The 24,404-nt window shown below is 38.2% G+C and overlaps 1 protein-coding gene across 1 annotated transcript in view; it reads left to right on the forward strand.

Moving 5' to 3' along the window:
• The window catches only part of CFAP99 (cilia and flagella associated protein 99), a 60,604-nt gene that overhangs the window by 305 nt on the left and 35,895 nt on the right, over positions 1-24,404 (forward strand). The window contains exons 2-4 of the mRNA XM_086612037.1: positions 13,002-13,146; positions 16,139-16,233; positions 22,706-22,818. Coding sequence (XP_086468163.1) covers positions 13,002-13,146; positions 16,139-16,233; positions 22,706-22,818 — 353 coding nt within the window. The remainder of the gene's footprint in view (positions 1-13,001; positions 13,147-16,138; positions 16,234-22,705; positions 22,819-24,404) is intronic.

Below are 24,404 nucleotides of genomic sequence, written 5' to 3' on the forward strand. Positions count from 1 at the left end.
ATCAGAGGGGTTGAATAACTGCTTGGGTAGCAACAAAAGACAGGGAAAGCAACAGCTTCCTAAAATGGATCTGACAATGATAGGAAAAGCTTCCCTTTCCACTTATAACGTGTTTTGTAGTTTCCTGTCTCCTTTCCTCCTTCGAAATGGAAGTTTGTCCACAGCACTCATTTTGTATATATGGATGCAGTTCAGGAGCTGACTCACAGGATTGGGTGTTCTTCCTTTGAGGACATAAGTGACCGCTGGAACAGTGGGCTAGAAGGCAAGGGACACTAAATCAGCTACAGCTACGTGGTTTTAATCTAATACTGCAAGTAACCAGACTAAGATTTGCCAGTATGCAGCTATAGTCACTGAAGGAGTTCCCATCCTTTCCCGATGTCGTGGTTTTAGGCTGATCCAGCAACTAAAACTCACACAGTCTCTCCTTCTCCAGTAAAGTGGAGAGGAGAGAAAAAAAACCAAAGGGACTGTGGGTTGAGACAAGAACAGAGGGAGCACCCACCAACCATGGTCCTGGGCAAAACAGACAGGGCTTTCTCAAAGCAAAACAGTTTATTAATGATTACTTAGAAGGACAAAGGGAAACAAAACCGATTACTCGAGAGGACAGAAAGAAACAAAACCAGATCTTAAAACCGACACCTTCCCCCCCCCTTTCCTTTTCCTCCCGGCTCTACCTCCTCCCCCCAGCAGCACAGGGGGCAGGGACTGGGGGAGTGCAGGTCAGTTCATTCCGTGCTGTTACTGCTGCTTCTTTCTTAAAGGAGGAGGAGTCCTTACACCCTTTTCCCCTGCTCCAATGGATCCCCTACCCACGAGGAAAAATCCACAAACTTCTCCAGCGTGAGTCCAGCCCACTGGAAACAATCCTTCCCCACAGATTGCTCCGGTGTGGGCTTTACCACAGTCTCGGGTACTTAGGGAGTTGTAGCCACTCGCTCCGGCGTGGGTCATCACGCAGACTCCAGATGCCTCTCTGCCTTGTCGTGCACCCCAACACGAGCATCCTCAGGCTCAGGCATCTTCTCCCCACGGGCTGCGAGTGGGTCTCTGCTCCGCCGAGGCCGTCCTGGTTGCAGGGGGGCCGCCTGCTATCTCACCATCAGCCGCAGAGGAAACTCGGCTCCGGCACACCTCCTCCCGCTCCATCCTCACTGACCTGCTGTCGATGCAGCTGTTTCTCTCAGATCTCAGTCCTCTCCAGGTGAACTCAGCCCAGTGGGCACCCCGGGAGTGGGGTGCCCCCGAGTTCCCCAGCTGGCTCCGCCGCCACCATTCTCCGTGGGCGGCGCCGGCCCGACGCAGGCAGCTGCCCGGCCGGGAGCCAGGGAGCGGGGGCAGTGCCCTCCTCCCTTCTCTGCTCGATCCTGGGCAAAGCACCTTTTCCAGTTCCTTTGTCCCGACTTAAATAGGGCAATTCACAGAGGCGCTGATTGGCTCAACCCCAAGGGGGATGGCAGTCTGATCTGGTGGCCAGAACTAAGCCTAACCTGGTTCCAAAACCGGGGAGGTCGCAGGGAGCAAAACCCCTCTCCTGCCACCAGAACCACCCCCCCCTCCACATCAAACCATGACAACCAATGAGGTCTGTCACCTCTTCCCATCTCTTTGTCCTCAGTGCCACCCTTTCTTGTGCTGATGCTGTTACCAGATTAAATTGGCTTTAGAAAATCACTAAGGGAAGACAGTAATATTGTTTAAACTGCTATTGTCCGTGCGTGCCATGTACTATCAAACTGTAGTGCCAGAGCCCTGATTCCACACTGCTATGTAGCTCAAGTGCTCATTTTCACTTCTGACAATAAGGTCTAAAACACTGCTGTTCCAGTTAGCTAGTCTTTTACATTGATTTTATGTAAACACAGATCACTACAATAATATAGAACTGGAGGCGTGATATGAAAATCAGACGCTGAGACAGTGGATCCATACGCATTTCTTGGGTGCTTGTTGCTTTCTTAAACAGTTTCCGCTTGGGCCCCTAGTTTCTGCCACTGCCCTCCTGCCTTGTTGTACTGGCATAACTCCTGTGCATTCCTATGTTGAATTACATCAGGGAACTGATCCAGTTTCAAAATAATCATTTTTCACTGGACAGAGAGCGGGTAAATTCAGCTGCCACTGCTGCCGAAATAAATACTTGTAAAAATTAATATTCAGATCATTGTAGCCCAGGAAAGGTGATATAAAGACAAAAGAAGCAGTAACTCCATTAGAGAAACATGAATTTTAATTTTAATAATAAACCTTCTCAAAAGGGGAAGAACAGGGAGGGTAGCTGATTCCAAAGATAAGGCAGAAATCTTTCTCTGGGATAGTTTCAGTTCACTTACTATGTAATATTTTTTCTGTGAATTTATCCAAGGATGTAAAAAGTAAGATCTATGTTTACATAAAATTCAACTTTGTTTCAGTACCAAATGGGTGATTACAATTCATCATGGAAAACTCGCTTCACTTCTTTATTTTCTATTTCATAATAGGCATGAGATCCTAAAAATATTGCAGTATTATTTTACACATTGCATTTACACATTTACACTTAGCAATTACATTTACACATTTTTTACACATTTACACTTACCAATTAGGCAATATTAACTGACCCATGCAGAAACATCCTCCAGTTTGTATCCTGCTTAATGCCACCACTTTCAATCACGGATTAGATTCAAGCCTGTATGTCTCATGCTAGCAGCATGACAAAGAGCAAACCTAGTGTTGCGTACTACTGGCCAGACAAAAATCAGGAAGGTCATATTCCAAGAGCACAAATCTGAATAATTGCAAGACACAGCTCGCTCTCTATTTATTTACTTAGGTATGCAGTGTATCAGACTTGCCTTTTCTACAAGTTACTATCTTCAATTCTATTAGATTTTTCTAACTGGCTAATTAGTTTTCCATCTCCTAAAAATTCAATCAGATTACAGTCATTATCAACACTGTATGTTTCATTCATATTATACATCTTTACTGAATTCGGGTGGTTTAATGTCTTTACGTCCTTCTGATATGATACCTGAGGTGTCTTGTTTAGTTCTTTGATAACCTGTTGATGACCTACCTAACATATGCTTGTTAGCCTATTGTTCAGCTGTTTGTGGCTGTTCTTGGTTAAACCAACAATTTTGGGCTAGATTATTTCTCTTAAAATGAAAAGACAGCATGCACAAGTCATTCCAGAATATGTTCAAGGGAATTCAGCACCCCAGTAGTGTCTCTGCCAGGCTGCAGGAGCCACTACGGATGCCTGTATTGTCAAATGCCAGATCCTAGAGATAAGTACCTGTGACAGCCACACATTTTCACCTGAACTGCAAGCAGCAGATAGCAAAGGGCATTTTGCAGAGCAAAACCTCTGTCAGAATGAAGTAGGTTTCAAAGAGCAATATGAATGTTTCTAGGAGCTGATCAAAGTAAATAAAATGACTTACTTGGAAATCTAATAAATGAAATGAGGAGATGGGCATCCTTGGCTGATCAGAAATGGAGGATGACATCAGTAAAGAATAAGAGGTAATAAGTAGAATGGAACTGAGTTGTGAAGCATCTTGATAGCAAAGACAGGCAGCTTCCATTTTATGTGCTAGAATCAGCTGTGAGATGCTAGGTGGAGTCAGTGGGTCAAAACAATGAACTAGCACAACTATCTTAACAATGGCATTCCAGATAGTTGATCTGCTAGAGAAAGATTGTATTAGTTAAACCCAGGAAAGAGATGTTATTATTATAAAATAGAAAATGTTGAAACACTACCTTAGTTTTTAGCTGTGAAGCGATAGGAAAATACTACTTGAAACCTACTGTTCAGAAAGAGTGAAGAAGGCGTGCGTGTAGACTGGTTATGATACCCTGGAGAGCAGTCTACATGAAAAATGACCTCTGAAGTTATGGGCTTGACTGACAGGCAGGGTGGCAATAGTACCAACAATTGAGGAAAGAAGTAGCAGGAGAGAGCTGAAGTTTTGTTTTGACATTGTTGAAATTAAGTTGACAACAACAACAAGGAAATGTCACAGAAAGAGACCAGCATTTTAGACTGTAGTTTAGGGTTCTTGTTTGTGTACGTGATAAATGTGAATATGTTGTGAAAGGAAGTTGGATTTAGTCCTAAGGGAGCGAGTCTGGAAGGCACAATCTGTCTTGATCAAAATATCTCTGTCGACCATCTACCAGGGGCATAAGACCATTCTTGTGGGAATCCTTGCAAATTAAAGCAGTAAAAATGGCTAGCAAAGTGAGACACAGGAAAAGAAGTGAAAGTGGCCAAGCAAATACATGTTAAAATGAAAGACTTTACAATATGAATATATAAAACAAGAAAGAGGCATAAAATCCAAAGGGTCGAAGCCTTAGGGTGAAAATATACCAGCCACTGTGAATAACTCGCTTTGCAAATGATAGCAAAAAGTAACTGGTAGATTTCCAAAGTCTATACTTTACTAAGTATAGAATCAGTCTTTGTTGAGTATTCTGCTCAAAATCCAACACAACATTTCTGTTGGTTTCACTGTGCTGCTGCGAAGCTGACACAATCCAGAGCTTTGCGTAATAACTCTTCAGCAGAATTTTCTTCTTAATCTCTAGATGCTCTAATTTTACTTACATGTTAGGTTAGATGAATAATTAAAACAAAACTCAAAATACATGATTGTGTGAAAAAATACTAGTATATTTTGCTCTTTCATAAAGACCATGTAGAATTTTTTTGTGTTTTGACAGTTCGCAACAGTTGGGAGTGGCTGTACTGTAGAGGTTTGGAATACTCTGCTAGCAGAATATTGGTCAGATGGAAGAGAAAGATAAACTGGGTTCTGTTCTAAGCTCCATCATCTTTCTGTCCCTGTATTTTCTCTTACTCACCCTCAAACTTACTTGCCCAGGTCTCTTCATTTAACCTGTTCCAGTTCCATCTCTTCAAGTTGTTGATTTCAGTGCTATTGTCACTGTCCAGCAAGTCCTGCTCGCCTTTTTGGTGGTGTTCTGCTCACTTCAAAGTTTTTGCACATTCAGTTGCAGTCTCTACTGTACCTAAATCGCATCAGAAGTATCTCTCTCTCTCCAAACTGAAGCCCACAAGAGGCAGATGTCACAAAGAAAATGGGAGACAGATTCTCTTCTATCAGTTTGAGCCCCCAGACTGAGCCAGCATGGCTTATCCCAGTCTCATCCTGTATTGTAGCCAAAGCTCTGCTGGCCCTGGGCTAGGTGTCGTAAGGGCACGCAGAACCTTCAGGGAAGTGCTACAGTATAAGTTCACAGAAAACACATGGAAATGAATATTTTTCACTTGACAAAATGTGCATGGATTTTCATAAGAAAACCGAAAAGCCAAATTTGTAAGGCACTGTTTGGCCCTTGTGTGCCACTTTGAAAATACATCCCTAGCTGTTTCCCTGCATTTGATTTGCAGCTACTATTTCCAAATAGCTAGTTAGAAATCTGAAAATTTGTCAACTTTCTATCAATTAGCAGTTGCTTGTATCAGACCATGTGAGCTAGTCTCATCTTGTTCCTCTTGAATAGCACAGGAGGGTATTCATTAACTTCAACAGAAGCAGAAGCAACATCTTGATTATTATTATTTTTATTTCTTAACTCATTTTCTAATTTTATTTAAATATCAGTGTTCCCATCTGAACATATTCTCTCATTGTGGAAAATCTCAAGCTTCGAGATAGAAATCTGTTTGGAAAATATTTGGGTGTACAGTCTGCTTCCAAGTATATTCCAGAGTGACTGCCCAGAGTCAGAAGTATTACTCTTGTACATACATTGGTGTAAATGAGATAAGCAGTTGGCCATCTTTCTTTAAAGAGAAATGATGGCATTAGATACTGGATGTGGGATTTAGCTTTATACAGTCCTTTACAGTAACGACAGCCACACATGTAATCCCTGTGTACTGCTTTGAAAAAGCACCTCTCTTTCCCTGCATTTTTGTAATTGAGGTAGATCAAGCAGATACCATATCCAATAAACGCTGGGATACATTTTTCTCCCTCAGTTACTGCACTTTGCAACCACTTAGTATTTCAAGATACAAATAGGGAATCAGAAAATTAGTACTCAGGGACTACAAAGTGAATTTGAAAGAGCAGAGGTAAGCCTTTACTTTGACAGTGGTTTGGGTCTGTCTGAACCACTGTTTGTATAAAGATGGAATCTTCTTTTGGTGTGATGGAAATGTATAAATAAATTGCCAAGTGTCAGGTAGCTCGTAGCGCTTAAAACCAAGATGTCAAGTGAGAACACAGTCTCTACAAGGCCACTCAGGAAGCGAGAAGGAAAGACACATTCCAATCTCAATTCCTATTTTCCAACTTCTAGTTAACGCTTCTATATGCAAGTGGACTTCGGAAAACTCACTGATTATTAGCCTCCTGTTCATAGAGAAATACAAATGCAATATGGTAAGGATTTTTAATTCTTGCATAGTGGGAGATAAATTACATGGTTTTCGCTAATTAGAAAATGTTATGATCAAAATTAGTCTAGAGGTTATTCTGTGTTAAACTCCATACATTTTATTTCTGCAACGTGAATTTTACATCATAAAAAGAATTTCTATTTGTTGTTCTCAGTGAATGGTCAGACTTGATTCTCTTCCAGGAAGAAAACTACACTTCAACTTGTAATTCAGTTACTTACAATCTTCATGTTTATTGTCTTGTAAGTTGTGATGTTTATAACATAATATTGGACTTGTTTTTCACTGCAAATATTTTCAATGAGAACATAGGTTTGCTAGTAATATGATGGTTGCAACAAACAAGCCTTCACCTTAAATCATGAAGAATCATATTATGTCTCTCAAACCTCCTTAGAACAAACAATAAGTGCAAAAAGTGCCTTTGCTTGATGTTGTGACTTTGTTGCTATTAAACCAGAATTTAATTTGAATTATCCTGAATAACACATTAACTTAAAATAATCCTTTAAGTCTATCTCAGTTCTTTAAATTATTAGCATTCACATTCAAATTTACATCTCTGTTTCTATTGCTCTTCATTTGAATGCCAGACTACTTCTCCTTGTTTATCTTCCTAAATGCTTTTTAATACTCCTTTCATCAGACTGATGCCCTCCAGAAAATACCTTCATTCTTGTGTACTAAACCCCCTTCTTTTTATTGTCTTCTTCAATTAAATCTATCAAAAATGATCCATATCCAGAGTGTCATCCAGTGAATATTGTACATAAGGATATGATTTCATCAGGCCATTTATAGAAATGGACTGCATCTGTTCATTTTGAAAAAAAAAGATTTTTTTGTTCCTAACCGAAGCATCTCAGGCATTTTTTCTTCCTTGTGACTGTTAGAATCAAGCTTTTGCTATGAAAACAAGAGCCAGATTTTAACACAGAAGTTACCATGGAATGTTTGTGCCTTTATGCAAATAACTCACTTTATTTTCAATGGAGTTATTTGCTTCCATTAGAGTTGTAGGATCAGACCCTTTGTATTGACCTGTATAAATCCCTTCTACTGAAAAGCTTACTTCTGTAAAATCAGAACTGCCCCCCAAATTCACTGTTTCACTCCTTTATCCCTCTCATGTTGATAGGAAGATGAACCTGTTTATGAGCTTTCCATTTCACAAGAACATGGTGTAATTCGGCATAACTCTTCATAGTTCTCATTTGTGTTGGTTCAGCTGTGTGTCTCACACATGCCCACTCAACGATGAGTAAAATCCCCAAATGTCAAACGTCATAGATTTAGTTTTAAATATGGAAATAATGTATTATTTTGATACATGTGGTGAAAAAAATCCTACTAAATCATACAAGTCTAATTTGTTTTATTAGTTACTGACATAAATGCAGATTAGGATCTTTCTAAGGAAAGGATGGAATATGATTTCTCTGCAATGTCCTGCTCATCTGATTTAGTATTTAACTGTACCTCTTCATGATGGTCAGCATTATCATATGAAGATGAAAACACTAGCTTCTGACTGCAACATAGACTGTAAATAGCAGAAGCAGGACATACTCCTGCTTATATCCTAAGATCCCAGGGGTTTTTCTCCCCTTGAAATTACTGGAAGCATTTTCACTGACTTCAGATGGGAAGAGGACTGGGTTCTGGTGACTGATTCAAAACCCAGTGAAGGCAGTAGGAATATTTTCTTTCATTTCCACAGCATTTCGATTAGCCCCTTGGAGAGGATTAGCTCTGATATCTGAAGCACTATAAATTAATCAGACTGCATCTGCAAAATGTGCATATTCTGCCTAGAAGTAGACAAGTTTGGTACATTCTATTACTCAGTTCTCTCAGGAGGCGAAAGCTATTTTATCTTTTAATCAAATATTATCTTTTCTCTTAAATGTTTGTTTCACCTTAAACTAAATCCTTATCCTGAGAAGTCTCAAACGGAGCATGGCTGATGTTCATTTCCTTCATTCTTTCCAGAAACAAGAGCTTTTCTTTCTCTCCATACCCATCCTTTCCTGATCTCTCTGACCCTTAAACAGGTCCTATTGTACCATACGCCCACTGTGGCAAAGCTTGCTTTTTGCAGATATTTCTCCATTTAATTCATGATATTTATTGTGCTAACACACTGAAAGTTGTTTGTGTACAAAGTTCTATACACAGCATAGGACATATATATATATATGTATGACAATATACACTGTTTTTCTTACACAGTCTTTTCTCTTTTTGAAGAAGCTTGACTGGTTCCCAGCTACAGCTAAATGTCAGAGAGCAAGGAAAATATGTCCAGGGAAGCAGGCTAAGGGCATTACAGATTTCTGAAAAGTGGAAGATAACGCCAATCAGCACAGAATTCAGAGAAGAGTCACACCTTTTTCACAGGATCGTTCAGGATAATTTCAGACAGGATCATACTTCACAACTTAAACACTTGGGAATCAGAAAAGGCTGAAATTCAATGCCATAAAGAGAACATTTTCAGATACTGGTATGGGAATGACATTGTGAAGACATCTAACTGTATTTTACTTATATTCGGTGCAGCCATTGGTCAACACAGTAATACGCAGGCTTCCAGACATTAAAAATATAGGACCATCCTATATTCATCTACCACAAACTTACTGTGCTTTACACAACAAAACAACAAATAGTAAGCAGTAACATTAGAGATAGAGAGGTCGTTTCCTGAGCATACAATAGGTATATTGTTCAAGATCTATTTTGTCTTCTCATAATTTTCAGTATTTGGTGCAACAGAAGATGATAGCTGCATATGTTACGTTTCACCTGTAAATTATCTGGCCTTCTTCATGCTGAAGGACTCACGTAACATACTTGCGAGCATAGCTAGCTAACTGGTAGTTATTTCAGAGAAATACATGAAGTAAACTACACTTGAAAAGGTAATAAGATGGTCTGATGGACAGAACAAAGACTCACAAATTAGCGTAAATTAATAAATTCTTGTTGCCACCAATGACTTAGTGTCTCACCTGGGGCAAATCTCGTATCTGCTCCATATTGTAGTTCCTGCATTTACAAAATAACATTAGCAAAAGGAATCTCATTGAATGCAATTAATGTTAGTAAAGTGTTTTGAGAACCTCTTATAAAAGGTGCTATAAACATACAGTCTGTCATCATATTGTACTGTTTCAGGAGTATTTGACCCACTTCTGAAATACATGCCACTGACACAAAATGCAACGTAAAGCCTCACAGAAAGAATGCACTTAGGAATTAATGCTAGAAATTACACCTACCCTCTATATTACTTTCCCAAAGCAATTATGATTTCAGATACACAGATAAACTGTCAATATCCTTGATGATATTTGTTAAGGACACAATGCACTTTCTATGCAGAGAGTATCCTGGCTATTTTAAAGCATTGGCTCAGTTTTTGCTTCACTAGATTGTCAGCGGGGCTTAACCAACACCTGGCTCACCTTTGAGATTTCTTAGCCAAGTACTCATCCTGCCCCGTCTTGTTTAGCTTATTATGAGTTCTAATGAGATCACTTCCTTAGATGACACAGCTGTAGGCTGCTTAACTATTCTCAATTTTTATATGTAGGAACAGAATACTTAGTACCATTTGTAGTTGAAAGCAAATTCAATTTGTAATATTTCATGACAAGACTTTTTGGTCTGTGGTGCACCAAATTACCATCAGTACTGATGTTTTGGGGCACAGAGGTCCTCAGGCTGCACCTCCTTGTTGCTTAGCTCGAAGACATGTAGTGGTTATGTACTTTCTTGCTCAGAGAGCAAGCAAGACCAAGCACTTATTTCTACATTTGTCCTAACAACTAACTTGTGACTGATTTGTTAACTCAGAACAATAAAAGCAGAGTAAATGTAAATACGCACTTGCATTTTTATGCTGTAGTCTGAACTGTATAGGAGATATGATTTGGGCACTGGTGTCATCTTCTTGTTATCGGTTTGTCTACTTTTGGTCATCTCTCCAAAGTACATTTGAAAAGCACTGGTTTGTTGTAGCACTTTATACAATATATCAAAGTACTCAGAAGGTGAATGCAAAAATTCTAATCAAATAAAGATCTGGGAAACAATTTATATTCTAGGTTTCTAGTGGAAATACTTGTGAAAGGGTTTTTTGGGTTTGTTTCCAATGAGCTTGTCCAGTTTTACTGTGACTTTCTGTTTATTATCAGAGCTACTGTTGTCTGCAGATTGATCTGTTCATGAACAACAGTATTTGTTCAAGGGGATCAATTGTTTTAGATTCAAAATATCACAATCCTACTTTACTGGAACTACGTCATCCTCTCACTTTGCTGTTCAGCTATTTAGGTTTGGTTTTGCTTTTTGTGATGAATTCTCAAACATAGAATATATATATGAAGATTTAGTTGGAGGGATTAGATTTCTGGATTTTCTTTTTCGGTTTTATGAAAGAACTTCTGTAAATCTTCATCCAGAATAGGTGTATTTGGAATGGACTGTTTTCCTCACAAGAATTCTCAGTGCTTAGCAAGATGGAGTCCATGATTCTCATCAAACAATTTTTTTTTGCATATTTTCAGATGTGTTCAGTCTCTTTCCTCTGCCCTTCCATTTGTGTCCATCCTCCATTTAAGTCTTCTGTATCTCCTGTTTTCCTCTACCTTCCTTTTCACTCCTTTCTCTGTGCTCCTTCTTTGCTACCTCACTCTCGTTGGTTCCATTTTCCCAAAGGCATTCCCCTTTCTCTTCCTCCCATCTCAACCACAACCTGTTGGTTCTTCTTTCTCCAGAGCCCTGATTAAAAAGGTAGGTGATATCCTGCTTATTCACACTCAGTCTCTAGTGCTGCCCACCAGACATAGTGAAGCTTCATGTCTCCGTGTAATGGTTACACTCTGTTTCTTCTTAACCAACATATCTGGGTCACAGAATGTATTCAGAGTCATATCTGATTACTTCAGTTATAGAAATAAAGCTTTTCTATCATTTTAACTATTATTAGCCTTAAGGACCTGAAAACCACAAACAGCTTGATTCTGTTTCTGTATGTGTATCATTAGTAATATTGTCTATTACAGTTCTGCTAGGGAGGTAGCCTAGCAGTGGAATCTCAATGGCAGTAAAGAAATTACAAGGACGTATGTGGGTGTAATTTTGCCTGCACACACGTGTGTGTATATGCGTATACACATACATATGGATATGGAGACAGTTATATGGAGGCACTATTTTTTTCTAGTGATGATGCACAAATTGGAAGGAATGAAACCTGGCTTTTGAGCAGGAGTAGTAAGAAAGAATTATGCTTACTCTGAATGACAACCTGAGAAAATACACTTGGAACACTTCTGCATCACGTTTTTACATTTAAATTTAGAACTGGAATTTTAAAGTTTTGCCTCGTATTTGCTTAGTCTATATCGTGTCATACATCAGAAGACTTACACAGTTCCTTCCAGCAGCCTTTAATAATACTTTTAAACTAGAAATTAATCACATTAGGGAAATAAAGTGACCAAGATGCTAGCAGATAGTCTACCAGGCAAGGTTAACCTCTGATTTGATATATTATTGAAATTCAATTGTTTCCACATCTCAGAGCTGTGGGAGAGATCCTATATCAAATGTGGACTACATGTTTTCAGAAGATGCACTTAGCTTTTTTCTTGGCTTCTTGGCTAACCTGCTTAAATCAAAGAATAGTTATTGTTTCTCATTTTGGCATAGGGTGGCTGTCCTTTTTCGATTCATGTAATAACAAACTGTTCTGGGCCTCAGATTTTATTGCAATGTTTAAAGGTGTGTCATACTAGAAGTTTATTTCTTGTAGTAGCAGATATTCCATAGGTTATTTATTATGAGTGAAACTCTCTGTTAAGGAGCATTCGCACTTTTTAGAAGGATTATGAAGTAGGATCCAAATGGTGTGCAGTGGGCATCTAACTCTCCTTTTTCTGTTGTTACGGTGTTGCATGAACATTGCAAGTGACTGAGAGCACAGCTGGATAAGAAACACACAGTCTGCATTAACAAAAATCCTGGCACTCACAAGTTTAGTTTTAAATAGTCATATTCTCCAATATTAGGTTACAGTAGCAGTGAAGAGTCTTTTCTGTAATCTCTGTCCAGTTTCTCCCCTCAATGTAGTCTCCCCAAGTAGCACAGACTTCACCTGCAAAGAACAGGTTTCTTACTGGAAAAGCAAACTCTTACTGAAACTTTCTCATACAGTTGACTGAGTTAATCATTGCTCCTCGCTCAGAAACTTCAAATTTTCTTTGCGGTTCCTGTTGACATTCACACATCAATGCCTTTAATAGAAATGTATGTCAGCAAATAAACTGAAAGTTTAACATTGGGGAAGGTTACATTTTGCTTAACAGGGGCCATTAATTTGTTAGGACTGCCCGTATTTGATAGTATTAGAATTGTGTCGGCCCTACCAAAGGCACTGCTGTTCGTTATTGATGTTTTCCAATTACTTCAAAATTATTGTACTTCTGTTTGTACACAACTAACATTTCCTTTCCAGACTACATTAATCATTATTAATTCTGTATCTTGATAGACTCTTAATGTGACAGAAGAAAAATTTGTGTTGGATACACTAGCTGGATGCACAGAATATAAATCCTTATTGGATGTAGTAGTCAATGCCTTCTTTGTTCAGGATGGGAGATACTGCCTGACTTCTGAGCGTAATCTCTATATAGGTAAGTTTTCTTTAAAACACCAAATGTGTTTACCACAAAACTTTAAAAAAATATTATTTTACTAGTGTAGGTCTTAATATTATATTACATTTGAAGCATTGTCATTGTGCCCAGTGCATTATGAAATACAGGACCTTCTCCAATGGCTTTATGATGAAAATCTTGAAATTGTTATTTAGTCTGGACTCTCACACGTGTTAACTGGAATTTTACCTAGAAAAATTCTGCAGAATATGCCTGCAGATTAGGTAACATGCAGATGGAAAATAGCATCGGTGACTGGAAGAAGTACCTTGAAAGTTTAACCATCACTTTAAAAAATGTTCTTCAGTGATTTCCCTTTATTCTGTTCTATGCAAGCTAGTACCTCTGCTGAGGAACACAGCATGTCTCACAGTATGAAGTTATGATTGTCTCTATCCATACATGGGTTTCTTCATTACTGACCATCACAATGACATAAACAGACTTCTGTCTGTCTCCATGAATGAGGTCAATTATCTTCCCTTCATCAGTTACTTGGTTAGAATCAGTTACAATACAACTATATCTGATAGTATGAGCTAGTTAATCGGAGCAGTTACTACTCTCAAAGTTATTTCAGGCATTGAGAAGTACATTAAAAAATAATTTAAAAAAAATTTTTATGCTATGTATTGAATACACATATACTGAGGTTGATTTATGAAGTCTAATATAACATATCTAATATATCTAACATATCTAATATATCTAAATTTTATGTTTTAAAAACTATTAAATTTTTATGGCAATTCTGGTTGATTCTGTCACAATCTGGAAAGGTATAGAAATCCAAATCAAATAACAAATGAAAGGGAACCTAAACTGTCAAGGATGAAATTAATAGTATGTTGAGTTTATTCTAAATGGTAATGCTTCATTGTCTCCATTTCTCCAAAGCCATGTTTTTCAGTGTCTGGGGCACATAAATTATACCTTTAAGCTGAGTGTTGCTATAATTGGATTGTCAGGACTGGTCCACTCAAAAGCCTCCATTAATCATAGGCAGAGGGTAGACCCCGGAAAATTTTCCTTTATCAACAAGTTAAGAGTCTAAGGTCATTGGCTTACATTTTTTTAAGCTGCTTGTGATTCCCTTTGCCAAGCTGCATTGACACTTAAATGATCAAAGCTGCTTATAAAGGCTGTTGCTATGTGTGAGCAGATTTGAATTTAATAAAGCTTGTAGGAGATAAATGTATATTCTACTAAGACTGCTTAAATATGTTGCTATGCTGAAGCACAAAACTGAAGCCTAACGATACGCTGAGTTGGCTGCAGCACATTGGTCAGAATTCACTGATTTTATCATTACTGTTTGGTGGCAGCTAAAATACTGCAGTGCTAGTGAAGCCTGATTGAGCAAAGTGAATATGGTCAAATGAAAGCTGATACAGGAGCTCCTGAGCATAACAGGTCTGCAAAAATCTCACAGCACTGACTGTGACTCTTCTTGTATCAAACTGCGTACTTGCAGAGGCATTGCAAGAACCAAATTTGGATTTCCCAGAGTATTTCACAGTTTAAAAACTTGGTTTTATTCTAATTCAGAATAAAACCAAAGATTATAACACTTTCTGCAAAATGGTCGCTTGCAAAAAAAAAAAAAAAATTAGAAATACAGTATTTCATATTTAAATTTTTTTTCTTTTGTATAATATTATTATGGGCAATAAACTATGATTTTGGAACCGGAGAATAAGGGCTATCCTCTCTGTAAACATTAAAACCAGAGTATGTTGAAAAATTCACTATGAAAACTTTATTTTAAATCTTCTGTTTACATTAAATTTTCTCAGAATAAGCTTGCTTACACTGAAAATTTTGGTTACTCTAAAAGGGAGCTGTTTCCAACAACATAATACTGTCAGAAACTTTTCAGTCATGTCTCTCAGGAGCCATCTGACTCCTATCCTCCCTGGCTTCTTGCCAGACTAACACAGAATTTCGCAGATGGAATATGCAGATATTTGTCTTCTGGAGAAGAGAAGGCTCTTCGGTGATTTTATTGCAACCTTCCAGTACCTAACTGGGGCCTACAAGAAAGCTGGAGAGGGACTTTTTACAAGGGCGTGTAGTGATAGGACAAGGGGCAATGGATTTAAAGTGAAAGAGGGCAGATTTAGATTAGATCTAAGGAACAAATTTTTCACTCTGAGGGTGGTGAGGCACTGGAACAGGTTGCCCAGAGAATGTAGATGCCTCCTCCCTGGAAGTGTTCAAGGCCAGGTTGAATGAGGCTTTGGGCAAGCTGGTGTAGTGGAGGTTGTCCCTGCCCATGGCAGGGGGGTTGGAACTAGATGATCTTTGAGGTCCATTCCAACCCGAACCATTCTATGATTCTATGATTCTATAATCTGGTACTACTACCCAAAGAAACAGGCCACCCTTTCTCTCATCGCTGGCCACTCATTCTCACCCCTATGTCTTATCTTCTCTTGACTAAGAACTTGTGTTTAGCAGCCATCCAGTGAACTGATAAGAAAGTGCTTCAGGTTAAAATTCACAACCTGGTTCAATTTGGCCGTGTGACTTGTACTTGCCTAAGAGAAGAAACTCAGGAAGTAAAAGGAGGGGATGGGAACAAGCAATTATTTGCAGGCACCTAAAGGACCTCTATGAAGGACTACAATTGTTTTACAGGTTTTGTGTAAGTGGCCAGATCCTTAGCTGTTAGAATTTTCATAAAATTGTGTAGATTTGCACTAGCTTGGTTCTGGCTCACGAAAGAGGTAACTAATCTATATAAACCACAGTACAGAGTCACAATGCTAATAATGAACATAAGGTTAACATTCTGTTATAGCTTCATATTCCAATTTCTCGTTGTCAAGCATTATATTGCCCAGTTAGATAAAAAAATATTGAGGACTATTTAAAATTAACAGTCTAAATCTAAGCATATGCTGATTTTAGGATAGAGGTTTATAAAATTTCCTGCTGCATTTTAAATGTATGTATCTTTTGATAGTTATTTGTTATCTGGCTGCTTTTCAACTAGAAGAGCTCGGTTTTCAGCAGTTCAGCAGAATTGTGAAATCTCTGGACACGGCAAAAATGCATAAGGTAATGAAAGTACAAAGCATTTTTAAAAAAATAATTAATGACCTGTTCATTGTGTTTGATTAATCAGATGACTTTTCTTAACTTTCAGGATAATTTAAATTGAGAAAATAGTGTTGTTTTTTGTTTAAATTCAGAAATTAGGTTAGTATTTTGTTATCACAAAACCCTTCAATTTCTATACTTACGCAGTGACTATCTCATATTCAAAGGTCACTCCAAAATGTGTTTTAGATAATCTGAGAAGATAGAATAATCACATGATTTACAGTTGTCCCTCACTCTTGCCTCTGTGCATTCTTTCTCTGACTTCAGGCAGGGGAAGTTTCTTCCATATGCAACAAATCTATTAAAACTTGCAGTTTCTGCTGATTAGTGTTCTTTTTTTTCCCTGAACAACCCTCTACCACTTTGATTATCAAGCCTATTGTCCTTCCATCGTTTTTTTCCTCTTTCCAAAAACCAGTCGCTCTTTTGGAGCTATGCATGTACCAATCACCACTTTACAATATAAGTGCAATTGACCAAACCATTGCTGCCAAATAGAAAACATGACAACAAAGTTCTGCCTGCCTTTTCCTCTTTGGAGTCACAAATTTGGGGTTCACTCCACTACTTGTTTGCTAATTTTAATGAAATTTGTAGAAATAAACATATATTCTGTGTCTCTTTCAAAATGGTTGAAAGTGCTGATTACCTTAAAAGTTATGTTATAAAGATGGGGAGAGGGACAAACTGAATGGCAAGGCTGTCTCATAAGCCCTATTTTCTTAGGAAAATAGGCTAAACATTAAATTTCTGGTGACAGAGCATATGTAAAATTTGATCATCCAGATCTTTCAGAGCATAGTCCAAACATGGTGCATGTAACGCATGTGGAATTCAAGAGATAGGCAAATTTTAGTAATTAATACTCAAAAAGCTAAGATTTATTCTTATGCTTATTCCTTTGCATGTTCACGTGCATGCCAGTGTCTCTTTAATGAGTACAGTTGCTTTGTAATACGTAGGGACAGAGTAGATTAGGTTGACTGCATAATGTTTTTAGAAACACTCTATTCACTTTGTTTTGATGAGCTCATTATGGAATGGGTTTTATTAATTCCATTCAGAGACAAAAATGCCATATTTCATTAACTGTTAAAAAAAAAAACAGAGAAGTGGGTGGAAGAATTATCATAATCTGGTAGACAGACAAAGCACTCTGTCTACAATGCTCTCCCATCCCCTTCTTTGGTAAACATCTTAGATACAAGCCACTGAATTGGATGCATCTTGAGCTCATTCAGCTAGTAACACAATTTTCCCACTTCATGCCAGTTACCTCCTGTTGATTTCATTCACCTAGCTTTATATGGCTTAAGTGTCAGTGGCCTGATGTTCTATTTCAGATAATTCCTCCTTCCTTGTCTGGAATAACTCTTTTCTGATACAGAAGTGCTGCATTATGCAATGGTCTGCACCTGCTACTTTTTTTTTTTTCCTGTAGACGTGGCTTTGCTTAAATATCTTATCAGATCCTCATCACCATGGTACCTAAGTTTTCTTCTTTTGCATTAGAAGAGGATCTTTGTCTCCAAAGTGATGCTAGATTATATTAATGCACCTGCAGCAGAGGATTTAGAAGCAGCATTTGGTCCCCCCAGCAACAGAGACAAAAACAGCAGAAGGCAGATCTGCAGCCTTAGCAACAGAAGTTGTCAGAAATTTCTGATTCTTCTTCAGGATGTTGACCTGTGGATTTTGACTGATGACTATAGTGTCTTGAGTTCAGTTGAGATGCAGAAATTTTTTTGCACATATATTTACTTAGAATGGATTTACTTTAATTAAAAAAAAAAAATTTCTCTGTACATCACAGGCTGAATGGAATTTTATTAATTGTGCAAATAAACCTTACTCAAATGAGTAGTCTTCATGAAATTAAATGGACTATTCAGTTGAATAAGATAGACTTATGCGAGTAGACCTTTCTCATAAAGGACTGCATGGTGGAATCCATTCAAATCAAAGTCACAGTGTTTCCCTATGATTGATGCATGTTCAAATATTTTCATTTAGGCAGAATATCCAGGCAGAATAATAATGCTGCCTTTCTAACATATGTTCATCTGCTTAAACAGAAAATCATAAGATCTCATTCTGTAATGTTAACAATACATGCAAAAATTCTTTGTGGTTGTGTAATTACAGAACCATGGGATAAAACCCAATTTTGTAACTTTAGTGTGATTGTTACTCTAAGAACTTAGCTATGCATTGCTAGCTTAAGCCTACTTTTCTGTTCTGTTATTAATACATGTTATTGTTTTGTATTTGTTGTAAAATTTCAGGGTTTGTATGTTAGAGAAAACATTCTGTTGAAATAAAAATTGAAGTAAACAGCTTTATAATTTCATAATCGCCTTGTTAAAAAAATGCAAAATAACTAGCGTTTGCTTTCTGGCATTCAAGAAGCTGTTTTGTTTTGTTTCCGTTCTGATTGCCTCTAAGAGCAGTGAAGTCCTTTATAAAGAACTTCTGAGATCTGCAAAGGAAAATCATTGTATAGTAACTGAATATAGTAATTGCTATTATGATGAGGTAGGAATAGTAAGACAAGATCAGCCTCATGGTGGACATGGGGTTAAAAAAAGTCCCAGTTGGGTCATACAATGGCAGAAGAACCTGAGGCCATGCTAGGACACTTTTCTCTACACCTTTACCTCAGGATCCTCAAATTACAGTTTCCCATTACAGTTTCTTCATGGGAAAGCCTTCCAAAGAGATGCTTGCCTTGCTCTTCATTTCTCTGTTGCAGTTGAAAGGTACAATCCTACAGGTGGTTGAGCTGGCATAGCTGAAGAACTAAACTACAATAAGAGGGAAAGAATCAGCAGATGAAGAGAGGAGTGGACAGGAACCTCCTTGATTGCATTTGCTACTCCAGCAAATAGCTGTGGGTGTGTACAGCCAAACTAATAGCATTCTCAGGTAGTGACTGGTCTGTATGGAGAAACAGAACCTGCAGTTTCTTACAGTTGCTTCCATAACTCAAGAGTCAAAAGCTTATGTTGTGAATATAAGGATTTCAGCTCTGCAGATGACTACACAGATGTAAAGATAATACTAGATGAGGAAACTTCCCATTTTTAATTTGTTTTTTAGAAAGGTACACAATCGCGTTGTATAAAAATATGTTAAGAATATTAGCAGAGCATGTTCAAATTCTCAAAAGCAAGGTATTAATTCAGCCCACCTGTAAAAATGCATTACAAAACTGTTTTTAATTGTACATACTTGTCCTACTACAGCTAGAGTACATTAAAGTAGTAAAATGGATACAATTCACTTCTCATGTAATCCCACCACTTCTAGAAGGGAAATGAATCTTGGTTATCATGCTCTGTGAGTAGTGAAATTCTTGGGACATTTAAAACAGAGGATAAGCAGAGTAATGTTGTTACCAAATGACTGTACAGTGACTTCTCTAAGGAGACAGATACTGGTAACATCCAAAGAGAAATCTGTGAGAACTTCAAACTGCATTTTGCTGATATGAAAGCAACAACTGCTGATATTGGGGTTGCAACCTGTGTCACATGTGGCCAAAGCCAAAACAAAAATAGAAGGGATTTTTCCTAGAAATTTAGTTGACAAAACGCAAAAGTTTCTATTGTTAAGAAATTAAATGTGCTATGGCTTCATGAGCCTTATTCTGCCCACACTTGCCATCTGTTATATGGATTATCAAAACTGAGATTGTGGACTTTGGCCCAGGCAGACTCTGGTCAGAAATGATGTCTGGTGATCCTGCAGTGCCGTTTGCAATCCCTGCATTGCCAGGATAACCATTCCAGGGCTGCATTCAAAGCCTTAGCTAGAATGATACATACTGGGGCATATCCTTATTGTAGTATTTCTCTGGGGACTGTGACTAAAACAGTACTAAAATATACATCACAGTATTGATATCTGATTACACCATTAAACATTCTCTGCACCTCATAGGAGTACCTCATAGCATTTATCAAATCACATAATTACCCATTTGTCTTAATAAAGTGTGACACGTTAATAACCAGTACATAACTGGTGTTGCAGTAGGAGGCCTCAAGGGGTAATAGCCAGCTGTTAAATACAACAGCTAGAAATCAGTAACTGTGTGCATTTATTATTGTTTCATCTGGCTTGAAGAGGTAGTTGAGAAGCAAGTACTTCATTAAAGGTAGTTACAGCAAATATTTAGAAGACCTAGATGGAGAAGATCAGTCAGGAAGAGCTGAAACAACAGTTTGGAGACTTAGTTTCAATGGCAATGTAAGAGACAACCAACTGAAGCCTCTGAGGATGGACTAGGCTATAAAAGAGGAATACTGAGGATGCAGAGAGGGAGGAGGCGTTCATCTTAATGTAAGCTAGTGAAAGAGAACCAGAGGATTTACAAATCACCACCTACAGTATTTCTACATCAACTCCTGGGAGCCCTCCAAATACCTAGAAATCTGAAACTAGCTTCACCCCTTAGGGTCTGTCTCATTTTAAGTATATCAGCTCATGTTCAATCCACCCTTGCATACGCACTTGCTGACATGGGTTTAAAACCACATTTTTTTATAAATGTTAGGTATAGTCAGGGCTTTCTATAAGGTAAGAAGAGTACTTTGGCAAGGGACATGTTCTCTGGGTCTATAATCATATATACAGCTGCAATACCTGGATGTAAAATTTTGTTACGATAACTGTAGTGTATATACAGTGCATCAGTTCTGTTGGAGAGTACAAACTCTGTCTAGCCTTCTAGCATTTTATTTATACATTGCATAAGTACAAATTACTGTGCTAAGTGAAAAATGTAATCCAACATGCATGCAGTACAGAGAAAGATCCTCCATAAGGAGAATGAATGAGTTTCTAGACCAATGGGATGAAATGCATCGCTTACCATATGTTTAGCAAATTCTTCTGAACCTGGAAGCATCAAAAAAACAACTTCTTCACAATTCAATGCTCAGTTTATAGTCATGCTTTTAGGGATGAAATACCTTCTTTTGGATGGTGTGTTGATATGCCAGCATCTGCAGTTTTGGGGAAGAGAGTAGTTTCTAGACAAGAATGGGAATCCAAAGAGGTAATATTCATTTTGTCCTTCAGTTGTTGACCAGTCATTTAACTCTACCAAAATCACAACAGATGAAAATAAGACTAAATTTACAGATTAATTCCTTGGAAATGTTCACATCAAGACTAGAGATTTCGAGGAGCAGGCTTTCTACACCTGTTGAACATCTGCAGCAAACACCTTGAGTCAAATCTGAATTATTAGCTGAATTATTCACAAAGCTCTGAGCCACCTTGGGCTTCTTAATGTGAATTAAGAAGCTCCTTGGTAGTCCTCCAGAACTGAAAACGCAATACAAAGCTACATAGCTCTGTGGAAACCAACCCAAGACAAGGCTGATGCCAAGTCTGAACCAATAAGCTTTGCAGTCTCCATTCGAAGCTTCTCAAGTGACTGCACACTGCTTTCCGATATGTCTCATAATGTCTATACTATATCGTGTGCTTTTTTCTATTACTGGGATTATTTCAGCATGATACTTGCTTGTACATTAATTTCCAAGAATTTTAATGAAGAAGTTCAGGTTCAAGTTTGGAATTTATATTGCTGTAAATGATACCCACTGAATGTGAGTGCCATTTTTCAAGAGTCTGTTTCAAAAGGCCATTTGAGCAGTTGAAGTTTTAAAGAAAGGCTCTTGACCTTCTGGTGAACTCCAGTGGGAATCAAAAGTTCAAATGGTAGTTGCTATTTCTCCAGCATGTAGAGCCCTACAATGTGTAAGTGTGCCAAATTTCAGTCTTCTAGTTTAATGGGAATATGCCAATTAATTATATCTCAATAAAAGAAGAAACCATATTGTGTGGCATTTACTATAGTTCTCAGCAGTTCTCCCTGCCCAATTCCCAAGGAGCTGAAAAGAACTTAAGCAATTCAGGTGCAGTGCCAGGCCTGAGATGTTTCTGGGCACCATGGATCTTTTAGCTATATAATCAGGAGTTGATTGTGGTTATATTAGACTGTGAAACTTTATTGTATAATTATACTAAAATCAGTATATTGCACTACTAATTACTTTAATTTTGAAGAAAACCTTTTGTTTCACAATGTTTGAAGCAAATTAAAGATGCATCAACACATTCCCATGTTGTAGCCCCTAGATTTTTTTAGGCCACTAAAAATATTTTAGTATCTATTAGTGTTTCACAAAATAGAGCTGAAAGACATGGGACTGTTCTAACAGAACTAAGAAGAACCTAAAAATACCAAGCAGCTATAATTATAATTACAGGGTAAAATACAAGCAAGTTCTTCAGCAGTGTTTGCAGTAAAAGCAACTATCTTTTTGTAGTCTTATATACACCATAAGTATTACACTTATATTACACTTACATACACATTCAGTATTCATATTTAAAAGAAATAACTTATTAGTTTCTTAGATTCTTCTTCAATGCCTTGTATTTGAACTCTTGGATAGAAGATGAATGGAGCCAATTCTACGATTCAGTGTATGTAAAAGAGAACTGGATCGATCCACTGCTAAGGTAAGCAGTACTTAAGTAGCCTGTGGCCACCTCAAAGTTCAAGGGCTGGGGAAAGCTTCTCCTGAAGGTTCAATTTGCTCTTAAAGTGTTTCTCCTATTGAAGTCACTCGGAACCCTTCTTCTCTTTGTGAGACTATAGTAATCCTTTTTACTTACCCAAAGGCAAAGTTATCTCACAGGATAGTCCTTTCACAGCTGTTGCACATTTGGTTCTCAGTGACTCTGAATAAATATCATACTCTGAAAAAAAGAGAAGGTTCAAATTATCTTACAATGTTAGACTTGTGCCTCATAAGTCACTTCAACATCTGTATGACATTAAGCATTTGAAAAAAAAAATGTTTGACTTCCCTGAGTTTGGCTTTAGGCACAGATTTGTTTATGCCAGTGGTTGTAAAATCCTTTCTGAACAAATCAGATAAGCACATAAACAAGTCTTTTAAAATCATTATTTATTTAATAATAAATGGCCCAGAAAGCCAACCATATCTTGGGCTGCATCAAAAGAAGCGTGGCCAGCAGGTCGAGGGAGGTGATTCTGCCCCTCTACTCTGCTCTTGTGAGACCCCACCTGCTGTATTGTCTTCAGCTCTGGGGCCCCCAACACAAGAAGGACATGGACGTATTGGAGCGGGTCCAGAAGAGGGTCACAAAAATAACCAGAAGGCTTGGGCACCTCTCCTATGAAGACAGGCTGAGAGAGTTGCGGTTGTTGAGCCTGGAGAAGAGAAGGCTCTGGAGAGATCTTCTAGCAGCCTTCCAGGACCTAAAGGGGGCCTACAAGAAAGCTGGAGAGGGTCTTTTTATAAGGGTGTGCAATGATAGGACAAGGGGCAATGGCTTTAAACTGAAAGAGGGGAGATTTAGATTAGATTTAAGGAAGAAATTCACTCTGAGGGTGGTGAGGCACTGGAACAGGTTGCCCAGAGAAGTTGTGTCTGCCCCATCCCTGGAAGTGTTCAAGGCCAGGTTGGATGAGGCTTTGAGCAACCTGATCTAGTGGCAGGTGTCCCTGCCCATGGCAGGGGGGTTGGAACTAGATGATCTTTGAGGTCCTTTCCAACCCAAACCATTCTGTGATTCTATGATTTACACAATTGCAGCATCATTTAACAGTTTAAATGATCTGAGGAGCCAGGTGTGTCCACACTTTGTTTAGGTGGCGATAGAACAGCATGACTACCCTCACCAAACTGGAACACTTTCATGTGGAGAAACAGTAGCTCTGCAGCCTATTGCATCACTTTTTCACTCTTGTTTTCACCCAGGACAGCTAAATTACAGCTAGCATTGGTATACCTATGTGCCTGCAATCATGCATCCTCCTCACTGAAGTATAGATTAACCCAGATGATGGCAAACAGACAAAAATTTCTTACAATGTCAGCTGAAAAAGAGTTTGCATCTAGTTGGAACTGTGATATCAAAGTCAGTAGAATTAATCCTTTTATACTATGTAGCTTATGTCAAGTTAGCAAATGTATAGTACAGATTTGACTTGCAATACTCCAAACTCCACTGTGTTCTACAGGAACTGCAGGGATACATTTGACGTTCCATTGTAGTGATTCTAATTGTCACATATG

This window comes from Tauraco erythrolophus, chromosome 5 (assembly GCF_009769465.1).
Source record: "Tauraco erythrolophus isolate bTauEry1 chromosome 5, bTauEry1.pri, whole genome shotgun sequence".
Taxonomy (NCBI): domain Eukaryota; kingdom Metazoa; phylum Chordata; class Aves; order Musophagiformes; family Musophagidae; genus Tauraco; species Tauraco erythrolophus.